The sequence below is a fragment of the Dreissena polymorpha genome, chromosome 12, assembly GCF_020536995.1.
Source record: "Dreissena polymorpha isolate Duluth1 chromosome 12, UMN_Dpol_1.0, whole genome shotgun sequence".
Lineage (NCBI taxonomy): Eukaryota > Metazoa > Mollusca > Bivalvia > Myida > Dreissenidae > Dreissena > Dreissena polymorpha.
The window spans coordinates 27,135,678-27,148,248 of record NC_068366.1 but is presented as its reverse complement, the minus strand read 5'-3'; the positions used below and the strand labels follow the sequence as shown (position 1 = coordinate 27,148,248).

Sequence of the window (12,571 nt, the reverse complement as noted above, 5' to 3'; positions counted from 1 at the left end):
GTGACATCTTCATTGCTACTGAGCCAGTGTAAGTGTAAGCCTACCCTGGTGACATCTTCATTTCCACTGAGCCAGTGTAAGTGTTAGCCTACCCTGGTGACATCTTCATTTCTACTGAGCCAGTGTAAGTGTTAGCCTACCCTGGTGACATCTTCATTACTACTGAGCCAGTGAAAGTGTAAGCCTACCCTGGTGACATCTTCATTGCTACTGAGCCATTGTAAGTGTTAGCCTACCCTGGTGACATCTTCATTGCTACTGAGCCAGTGTAAGTGTAAGCCTACCCTGGTGACATCTTCATTGCTACTGAGCCATTGTAAGTGTTAGCCTACCCTGGTGACATCTTATCTTCATTTCTACTGAGCCAGTGTAAGTGTAAGCCTACCCTGGTGACATTTTCATTGCTACTGAGCCAATGAAAGTGTAAGCCTACCCTGGTGACATCTTATCTTCATTTCTACTGAGCCAGTGTAAGTGTTAGCCTACCCTGGTGACATTTTCATTGCTACTGAGCCAATGAAAGTGTAAGCCTACCCTGGTGACATCTTATCTTCATTTCTACTGAGCCAGTGTAAGTGTAAGCCTACCCTGGTGACATCTTCATTTCTACTGAGCCAGTGTAAGTGTTAGCCTACCCTGGTGACATCTTCATTTCTACTTAGCCAGTGTAAGTGTAAGCCTACCCTCGTGACATCGTCATTGCTACTGAGCCAGTGAAAGTGTAAGCCTACCCTGGTGACATCTTCATTGCTACTGAGCCAGTGTAAGTGTAAGCCTACCCTAGTGACATCTTCATTTCTACTGAGCCAGTGTAAGTGTAAGCCTACCCTGGTGACATCTTCATTGCTACTGAGCCATTGTAAGTGTAAGCCTACCCTGGTGACATCTTCATTGCTACTGAGCCAGTGAAAGTGTAAGCCTACCCTGGTGACATCTTCATTGCTACTGAGCCAGTGAAAGTGTAAGCCTACCCTGGTGACATCTTCATTGCTACTGAGCCAGTGAAAGTGTAAGCCTACCCTGGTGACATCTTCATTGCTACTGAGCCAGTGAAAGTGTAAGCCTACCCTGGTGACATCTTCATTGCGTGTGAGAAGTTGGACAAGCGTGAGTCTCCTCTCGGAGTCCTTGCGTAGCATGTAGAATCCCTGTCCCGAGCTGTCGTGGGAGCCCGTCTGACTGCGGTAGCTGTCCGTCTCAGGGGACATCATCTCGTTCATGGATATAGAGAAGCCAAGGCCCGGGGATGAGGGACCAGGGGAGGTGGGCGTTGGCGAGGGAGACCGACTGAAACCAGCCGCACAACACGTTATCACACATTGCACCAGCAGGAGTAGACATAGCACAGGCACTAGGTATTAACATTATAGAATAAAAAAGAGGGTCATGGCCCTAAGGCGCTCACCTAAGACCCGAATGAACTAAACTATTCTTGGAAGGTGGAGTTCAAAATAATAAAAGTACTCAATGAAACATAAATATCATCATAAGGTTCACAAGAAGATATTTGCTCGCCCCTGGAAACCATGCTCTTCAGAGCACTGGAACCATTTTTAAACTAAATCAATATATTATAGGAACATTCTCAGCATGTTTCATTAAGATTGAACTAAAATGTGACTTATAGAGAGTTTACAATGTTTCACTATAGCAACAAGAGCACTAACAAGGTTTTACTATATTAGATTGGCGAATGCGGGCGGGCTGGCTGGCTGGCGGGCTGGCTGGCTGGCGGGCTGGCTGGCGGGCTGGCTGGCTGGCTGGCGGGCTGGCGGAATAAGCTTGTCCGGGCCATAACTATGTCGTTCATTGTCAGATTTTAAAATCATTTGGCACATTTGTTCACCATCATTGGACGGTGTGTCGCGCGAAATAATTACGTCGATATCTCCAAGGTCAAGGTCACACTTTGAGTTCAAAGGTCAAAAATGGCCATAAATGAGCTTGTCCGAGCCATAACTATGTCGTTCATCGTCAGATTTTAAAATCATTTGGCACATTTGTTCACCATCATTGGACGGTGTGTCGCGCGAAATAATTACGTCGATATCTCCAAGGTCAAGGTCACACTTTGAGTTCAAAGGTCAAAAATGGCCATAAATGAGCTTGTCCTGGCATAACTATGTCATTCATTGTGAGATTTTAAAATCATTTGGCACATTTGTTCACCATCATGGGACGGTGTGTCCCACGAAAGAATCACGTCAATATCTCCAATGTCAAGGTCGCCACGACTAAAAATAGATTTAAAAAAAAAAAAAAACTTACAAAGGGGGTTAATTTTTTTTGGTCATTTCAAAAGTTCAGTTTGAGTTTTCTCCCTTTATCAGATTTTTTTTTCACAATGAAAACCTGGTTTTGTGACAATTTTGTCCCTTGTTTTATCAATAAATTAAGAAATGTAACAGTCCAGGAAAATGTTGTTCATGTGGATGCCAGGGGTAAAAACCTAATTGCTGCATAATTGTTTTTTATTAGTTATAATCGATAATTATTTGACTTTGTTAACTATGATATACTCTTTTTTGGTTTCATTTAATATTTGTTTACTAATATCAGTTTATTTTTAATTATTTCTAACCTTCTATTTTCAGAAACTAGCATATTACTAATGATTTGTGTAAAAATATATGTTTTTAGAATATTATATCGATCCATCAACCTCAAAATATCAGCTTTCTAACAGCTTTATAGCATCTGATGAAAACAATGCCAAATTATAAGAACTTATTGTGCTTTCAAAGCTATCAGTTTATAGTTGTTTCATGTCTGTACTATTTAGTTCACCTAACCCATAGTGCAGATATACTGTTAGGATCCTTTTAGACTCCTGTGTGTATCAGAGGTAATCAACACTGACACACTAAAGCTGTCATCGGTCATCAAAATAACACTAACATTTGTTAAGTGTTCTAAGTTTCAGTAAATGTACCACCTTTTTAAGCAACGGTGTCAGGTAGGGTAAAAATTAAGGTCCCTGTGTCAAATAAAAAGCACCTTTATTTCGTATGACACAATTATATCATTAGGTCAATTATATACTTGCTAGAATTGGCTGTTAACCATATTAACTATAAAGGGCCAGTCTGTTTTAGTTGTATTGCTCAAAAGTGATTTAATTATATAACACAATACAGTAACAAAGAAAATGATAAGTGAAGTAGATATTTGTTACATAAAAAACATTTCATATTGTATAAGCGTATTGCAACAATGGTACACTTTAGTGAAAAGACAATGCTATGCCTTAAGCGTAAACCTCATTAGTGAAAAGACAATGCTATGCCTTTAGCATAAACCTCATGTTTGATTGGTAAATTACATTTGTTCCCAGTTCAGTAACCTCTATTGAGTGCTTGTTGGGGGTGATTGTGCACATACATTTATGTAGCAAGGTTGGTGTAATCAGTGTGTTGTGAAATTCTAGGTTCATGCCGTTTCGTAAACGAGCCGAGTCAGACGGAACTGCTGTTGGTACAGAGTAAGTGTCACCAGAGTGTAACCTCAGACTCATTAACTGTCTCATTGTCCCCTAGTTAGTTTAAACTTTAATATTATAAGAATGTGGGCAGTTTTTGTACCCAGGTTTTGGCATGACTGCTGTTTTTGGAAGAGGGTAATTCGGTGCATCTGAAGCAGATGTCTATGACAGGACTAGACATGCCAGTAGCATTTCAGTTTGCTAGGTGAACTCAATCAGTCAAATATCACACCATAACTCTGATCTGGGTGCATTGACTTCATTTGGATCAACAAATCAAACATGATATTTTGCAAACCATTCATATTTGTTTGGGACTGAGCTGAGATAGGGTATTTGTACCAACCAACTGTTTATCGATTGGTAAGTGGTTGTTTGAAAGTGGAGGTTTTTTAGGCATATCATGAACAGTGTTTGAAGCATGTTTGCAGCACAAACACGTATACATTTCATTATATATATTTCATACAATAGGCAAGCTACATCTTTATGGATGTATATACTGTTAAATGTTATGTCAATCTGTATACATTTTTTGAGCTGTTCATCAGTTCATTAGTTTCTCATTAGTGCCACACTGCTTGGCTATTCTGGTTCATTGGTGTTTTTTTACAGTCTCTTTAACAACATTTTTTATATTAGGCGTTCACATTATTGTTTTTGCAATCCCCACAAAATTGCAGGACATGGTTGCAAGTACAGTGGAGCTCTTAATGGTCTTATAAGGGAATAGGATTCAGATTGTTGTGTGTGGCCATTCAGAGAGCTAGGCCTTGTGTGACATACCTGGTGTAATAATGTGTACACTGACAATGGACTTGGTAAAGCATGAGTTCATTATCCCCACGCATTTTTAAAGCATTTTATCTCCGCCGTCGGTTTGTCCGTCCGTCCGTCTGTCCGTCATTGCCACTATCTCCTCCTACACTATAAGCACTAGAACCTTAAAACTAACACACATGGTATCTATTAGCATATGTGCAACCCTGCACTATTTGGAATTTTGATCTGACCCCTGGGTCAAAAGTTATGGGGGTTGGGGCGGGGCCGGGTCAGAGATTTTCACTCATATTTTATGTTATTTTACATTAACTTCTTGATTTCTGCACCGATTTACTTCAAATTGATACTGAACCTCTCTAATGACAATACGGTCAATCTCAACTATGCATGGCCGCATTAACAACCCTGGGGCGCCCTGCCCACATAGACCACACCCACCCAAAATTGCCTTTTACTATAATTTCTTCATTTCTACACCGATTCACTTCAAATTGATACTGAAATTTTCTTATGACAATACGGTCAATCTCAACTATGCATGACAATACGGTCAATCTCAACTATGCATGGCCCCATTACCAACCCTGAGGCGCCCCACCCACATAGGCAACACCCACCCAAAATTGCCTTTTACTATAACTTCTTCATTTCTACAGAGATTCACTTCTAACTGATACTGAACTTCTCTTATGACAATACGGTCAATCTCAACTATGCATGGCCCAATTACCAACCCTGGGGCGCCCCGCCAAAATAGGTCACACCCACACAAAATTGCCTTTAATTATAATTTCTTCATTTCTACACCGATTCACTTCTAATTGATACTGAACAATTCTTATGACAATACAGTCAATCTCAACTATGCATAGCCCCATTACCAACCCTGGGGCACCCCGCCCAAATAGGCCACACCCACCCAAAATTGCCTTTTACTTAACTTCTTCATTTCTACACCGATTCACTTCTAATTGATACTGAACTTCTCTTATGACAATACGGTCAATCTCAACTATGCATGGTCCCATTACCAACCCTTGGGCGCCCCTGGGTCAAACATGCGGCGTGGGGATACGCGTTGGCCTCTGCCCTGCCATTTCTAGTTGATAACTGACCTTGTCAAACATGTGTTCACTGACTGTTCACCTGTGAAAACGTGTGTTCACTGACAACAAACTTTGTAGAACATGTATAAATTGAGGGTGAACCGGGTAAAACATAAGTTTACTAACAGTGGACCTGATGAAACATGTGATAACTGGTGATTTACCTGGTAAAACATTTGTTAACTGACAGTTGACGTGGTAAAATATGTGTCTATTGATAATGGATCTGGTAAAACATACATGTATGTTAACTGACAGTTGACCTGGTAAAATATGTGTTAACTAGAGCTGTAACGTTTCACCCATCATTCGATTCGATTCGATTTCGATACTAACTGGTCTGATTCGATTATTTTCGATTTGATTCAAGTGAAACTATTCGCTGCTTATTTCCTTATTTTGCAAACTATTTTATGTTTGGTTTGTCTAGAAAATGAATTAATATGTTTTGTACTTGTTATTAGCCGGATTTTTTTCGAAAAAATCTCGGCTTATAGATTGATGTTGTCGGGCGGGCGGGGGGGCGGGCGGGCGGGCGGGGTGGCGGCGTGCTCGAAAATGTTAAAGTTCTTATTTCATGGTATAACTTTGGTATGCTTGGACCTAGAGTCTTCAAACTTGACATGAAGGTTGGCCAGGATTAACAGATGACCACTGGTCATTTCAAGGTCATTCATTTGAAGGTCAAGGTCACTGTGACCTTCAATATAAAAAATGTTAAAGTTCTTATAACTTTGGTATGCTTGGACCTAGAGTCTTGAAACTTGACTTGAAGGTTGGCCATAACTAGTTAGTAACCACTGGTCATTTCAAGGTCATTCATTTGAAGGTCAAGGTCACTGTGACCTTGAATGTAAAAATGTTAAAGTTCTTATTTCATGGTATAACTTTGGTATGCTTGGACCTAGAGTCTTCAAACTTGACATGAAGGTTGGCCAGGATTAACAGATGACCACTGGTCATTTCAAGGTCATTCATTTGAAGGTGAAGGTCACTGTGACCTTCAATATAAAAATGTTAAAGTTGTTATAACTTTGGTATGCTTGGACCTAGAGTCTTGAAACTTGACATGAAGGTTGGCCAGAACTAATAAGTAACCACTGGACATTTCAAGGTCATTCATTTGAAGGTCAAGGTCACTGTGACCTTGAATGTAAAAATGTTAAAGTTCTTATTTCATGTTATAACTTTGGTATGCTTGTACCTAGAGTCTTCAAACTTGAAATAAAGATTGGCCAGTACTAGAAGATGACCACTGGTCATTTCAATGTCATTCATTTGAAGGTCAAGGTCACTGTGACCTTAAATGTTAAAATGTTAAAATTGTTATAACTTTGGTATGCTTGGACATAGAGTCTTCAAACTTGACATGAAGGTTTGCAAGCACACTTAGATGACCACTGGTCATTTCAAGGTCATTCATTCTAAGGTCAAGGTCACTGTGACCTTGAATGTAAAAATGTTAAAGTTCTTATAACTTTGGTAGGTAAAAATGTTAAAGTTCTTATTCCATGTTATGTTTTGAGATTCTAGGTCCAAGCATACCAAAGTTATAACAATTTTAACATTTTAACATTGAAGGTCACAGTGACCTTGACCTTCAAATGAATGACATTGAAATGAGCAGTGGTGATCTTCTAGTACTGGCCAACCTTTATGTCAAGTTTGAAGACTCTAGGTACAAGCATACCAAAGTTAACACAAGGTTTGCTCATGCCTTGAAAAGTACTTACATTTCATTTTGACCTTTGAACAATATTTCAGTAATTTAAGTATTGCATTGACAAAAACACGAAAGGTACTTTCCTGTCATTTAAATCAAAAATCCGGCTTCAATGCGGTCATCTCCGACCGCGGAACTCTTGTTAACTTATTATATTGTACATTTTAAGTGTTAAATACAATTTAAATACGTTACATTGTTTTATAAGTTACAAATTTGTTGAACATAACTTCCTGTTGAGTTATTCTTAAATAACATAAAATGCACAATAATATATCACATGTATTTAACGGAAAAAACATGTAAGTATATAGACTACTTCTGGGAAATGTTCCCGTACTTTTTATTTTAATTTTGACGGTGCGTCTTTCGGCTTGAGTGAAGAAGCTATTTTACAAGCTGATGTTATGCTCAGCATGTTATTCATCCATTTATTGAATGCCATATTGGCTATTGACCAATCACATGACGTATTACAAATGACAAGAATGTTTAGACGATGGATTTGGAAAGTAAGGTTTAAAATGCGGATCAATCGGGATTGCAGTGAATTGAATCGAAATTGGCAGTATTGGTTTTGAGATCGAATCGGCGGCATTGAACCGGTTTTTCGATGCATCGATCCGAACTGATACAGCTCTAGTGTTAACTTACTGTTAACCTTGTGTAAACTGTAATAACTGACAATGATGGTAAAACATGTGTTATCTGACATGTGTTAAGTGGACCTGGCAAAACGTGTTTTAACTGACAATCGACCTGGTAAAACATGTATTTACTGACAATGGAGCTGGTAAAAGATGCGTTCATTGACATGTGTAAATTAACAACGAATTTGGTTAACCATGTCTAAAGTGACATGTGTTAACTGACAGTGAACCTGGTAAAACATATTTCACAGGTTATGTTCACCTGAGTGTACTTCTGTGGCACACAAACTTATCCTGTATCTGGCAGTAGTGTTGCCTGCTTTTATATGTGCGTAGGTCAAACATTGCTTTTGATGTTTGATATGAAATGACATTAAAGGTATAATGGGTCTAAATAAAACATTATCTCCACATAGTTTGCAAGCTATACAGAATAAGAATATTGTCAAATTAGTTTTTGTTTAATGCTTGTTTTTGAAAATAGGCATATTTTAATTTGCTGAATAGCATTCCGAAGTTGAGGATAAGGTTATGCAGCATTTGGATTTTGCATGTATACCTGGTATTGATGTTTCTAGTCATCTGGGTTTTCAGATACAATACACTTTACATTAATAATGGTTGGTTTATTTGCACATCAGTTGTAAATTTCTTAACTTTCCCTTTCCTATACCAGTCAACTATTCTGTGAGCATGCTCTATTGGGGTACCTCCATATTCAGTTTTATATCTAGTTATTTTTGCTCTATAGGTGTTTCACCGAAGGGGGCTAGAGGTTTGCCCTTTGTCCATCCTTCTTGTTCATCTGTAGCCATGTCCATCCTCAAAACTGGATCTTGTGTTTATAAGTGCTAAATATTATTGGATAAAAGTCACATGTAAATTAATGTAAGGATCATGCTTAACCCTTTGCATGCTGGGAAATTTGTTATCTGCTAAAACGTTGTCTGCTGAATTTCTAAAATTAGCATTTTCTTCGATTTTTTTAAAAGAATACTACAGAATAGCACACAGTTTGGATCCAAACTGTTTTCAAAGGCCTTCAAAATTTGGTTCCAGAACTGAAAGAGTTAACAAGTGGTGTTGATGCACAAAAATGAATATTATAAGACCTTCAACAAGTACACAAGATAATTACTATTAAGAATAATTAAACTAGGTGCACACATTGTGCTATTGGTTTGTAATTGTATGATCTGTCATTTCCTTCCTGTGCTCATCCATCTGTCCATCCACAAAATTGAAACAAATGAATAAGTATGGAAGATATGATTATCAAGCTTGGTAAACATGTTAAAAGTTAGAACTGGACACTTAATTTGTCCCTGGAGTCAATGCAAAGTGATTGTTATTAGAAAATTCCTTAAAATGTACTTTCGATATAATCAGAAAGCTTCCACAATGCATGAAGAGTAATTGAATACATTTTTCCCCAAAGGTCAAACATCTGCTCATTATTATAAAAAAAACAAATCCAAATAATGTTGTGAAAAATGGACATTTTATTTTATTATCCAACCAAACATAGGCACACATTAAGGCAGTTTTAATGAATACACATTCATTTTTTGGAGGGGACTCCTGTATTGCTTGCAATTCTGTCAAACCCTTGTTAACCATGCATTTATTAAAAGATACAGGGAATTAGGTTATTTTTTTGTGTATTTCTGAAATGTCATATCTTGATGAATTTGCTCATAATGTATAATTTAAGTTTTACTTAAAAAAATGAAACATTATTTTAAAAAAATTAGTCTTAGAAGTTTATATTTACATAGCATAGTTTGCTTTTATATATAATGATGTGTTGTGTTTATGACAGAAGGATCCTGCAAAGAGGGTATGTATACCTTTCATGTGACAGCTTGCAGACTCACATGTAATCTCATTTACAGAGCTCAATTAAACATGTATCTTATTGGAGAAATATTTGCTAGCAGTCTCACTTATTTACAGCATAAAACATGCATCTTATTGGATACATGAATGCTTGCAGTCTCTAATTTACAGTAGTCCTTAAAGCATGCATCTTATTGGAGACACCTAGGATTGCAGTCTCATTTACAGAGGTTAATTAAACATGCATCTTATCGGAGACATATTGGCTTTCAGTCTCATTTACAGTAGTTCATTAAACATGCATCTTATTGGAGACATATAGGCTTGCAGTCTCATTTACAGTGGTTCAATAAACATGCATCTTATTGGAGACATATAGGCTTGCAGTCTCATTAACAGTAGTTCATTAAACATGCATCTTATTGGAGACATATAGGCTTGCAGTCTTATTTACAGTAGTCATTAAACATGCATCTTATTGGAGACATATAGGCTTGCAGTCTAATTTACAGTAGTCATTAAACATGCATCTTATTGGAGACATATAGGCTTGCAGTCTAATTTATAGTAGTCATTAAACATGCATCTTATTGGAGACATATAGGCTTGCAGTCTAATTTACAGTAGTTCATTAAACATGAATCTTATTGAAAAAATATAGACTTTCAGTCTCATTTACATTAGTTCATTTAACATGCATCTTATTGGAGACATATAGTCTTGCATTCTCATTTACAGTTTTCCATTAAACATGAATCTTATTGGAGACATATTAGCTTGCAGTCTCAGTTACAGTAATTTATTAACATGCATCTTATTGAAGACATATATGCTTGCATTCTCATTTAAAGTAGTCCATTAAACATGCATCTTATTGGAGACATATAGGCTTGCAGTCTCATTTACAGTAGTCCATTAAACATGCATCTTATTGGAGACATATAGGCTTGCAGTCTCATTTACAGTAGTCCATTAAACATGCATCTTATTGGAGACATATAGGCTTGCAGTCTCATTTACAGTAGTCCATTAAACATGCATCTAATTGAAGACATCTAGGCTTGCAGTCTCATTTACAGAAGTCCATTAAACATGCATCTAATTGGGGACATAAAGGCTTGCAGTCTCTCTCATTCACAGTAGTCCATTAAATATGCACTTATTGGAGACATATAGGCTTGCAGTCTTATTTACAGTAGCCCATTAAACATGTATCTTTTTGGGGACATAAAGGCTTGCAGTCTCTCTCATTCACAGTAGTCCATTAAATATGCACTTATTGGAGACATATAGGCTTGCAGTCTCATTTACAGAAGTCAATTAAATATGCATCTGATTGGAGACATAAAGGCTTGCATTCTCATTTACAGTAGTCCATTAAATATGCACTTATTGGAAACATATAGGCTTACAGTCTCATTTAAAGTAGTTCATTAAACATGAATCTTATTGGAGACATATAGACTTGCAGTCTCATTTAAAGTAGTCCATTAAATATGCACTTATTGGAGACATATAGGCTTGCAGTCTCATTTACAGAAGTCAATTAAACATGCATCTAATTGCAGACATATAGGCTTGCATTCTCATTTACAGCAGTCCATTAAATATGCACTTATTGGAGACATATAGGCTTGCAGTCTCATTCAATTAGTCCATTAAACACGAATCTTATTGGAGACATATAGGCTTGCAGTCTCATTTAAAGTAGTCCATTAAACATGCATCTTATTGGAGACATATAGGCTTGTAGTCTTATTTACAGTAGTCATTAAACATGCATCTTATTAGAGACATATAGGCTTGCAGTCTCATGTACAGAAGTTCATTAAACATGCATCTTATTGGAGACATATAGGCTTACAGTCTCATTTACAGTAGTTCATTAAACATGCATCTTATTGGAGACATATAGGCTTGCAGACTTTCTCATTTACAGTAGTTCAATAAACATGCATCTTATTGGAGACATATATAGGCTTGCAGTCTAATTAACAAATTACAGTAGTTCAATTAACATGCATCTTATTAGAGACATACAGGCTTGCAGTCTCATTTACAGAAGTTCAATAAACATGCATCTTATTAGAGACATATAGGCTTTCAGTCTCATGTACAGTAGTTCAATAAACATGCATCTTATTGGAGACACCTAGGATTGCAATCTCATTTACAGTATTTCATCAAACATGCATCTTATTGGAGACATATAGTCTTGCAGTCTCATTTACAGTAGTTCAATAAACATGCATTTTATTAGAGACATATAGGCTTGCAGTCTCATGTACAGTAGTTCAATAAACATGCATCTTATTGGAGACACCTAGGATTGCAATCTCATTTACAGTAGTTCATTAAACATGCATCTTATTAGAGACAAATAGGCTTGCAGTCTCATTTACAGTAGTTCAATAAACATGCATCTTATTAGAGACATATAGGCTTGCAGTCTCATTTACAGTAGTTCAATAAACATGCATCTTATTGGAGACATATATACTTGCAATCTCATTTACAGTGGTTCAATAAACATGCATCTTATTAGAGACATATAGGCTTGCAGTCTCATTTACAGTGGTTCAATAAACATGCATCTTATTAGGGACATATAGGCTTGCAGTCTCATGTACAGTAGTTCAATAAACATGCATATTATTGGAGACATATATACTTGCAATCTCATTTACAGGGGTTCAATAAACATGCATCTTATAAGAGAAATAAAGGCTTGCAGTCTCATTTACAGTGGTTCAATAAACATGCATCTTATTAGAGACATATAGGCTTGCAGTCTCATGTACAGTAGTTCAATAAACATGCATCTTATTGGAGATACCTAGGATTGCAATCTTATTAACAGTAGTTCATTAAAAATGAATCTTATTAGAGACATATAGGCTTGCAGACTTTTTCATTTACAGTAGTTCAATAAACATGCATCTTATTAGAGACATATAGGCTTGCAGTCTAATTAACAAATTACAGTAGT

At 37.0% G+C, this 12,571-nt stretch overlaps 1 protein-coding gene across 2 annotated transcripts in view; it reads right to left on the bottom strand.

The window, feature by feature from the left end:
* LOC127853087 (mitogen-activated protein kinase kinase kinase 5-like) overlaps nucleotides 1-12,571 on the bottom strand; it is a 50,201-nt gene that overhangs the window by 20,787 nt on the left and 16,843 nt on the right. Inside the window, exon 2 of one of the 2 annotated variants that reach the window (XM_052387282.1) lies at nucleotides 1,068-1,287. In XM_052387282.1, coding sequence (XP_052243242.1) covers nucleotides 1,068-1,220 — 153 coding nt within the window. In that variant the 5' untranslated portion in view covers nucleotides 1,221-1,287. Of the gene's footprint in view, nucleotides 1-1,067; nucleotides 1,677-12,571 lie in introns of those variants that run through there. The other variant, XM_052387281.1, reaches the window with a different exon arrangement.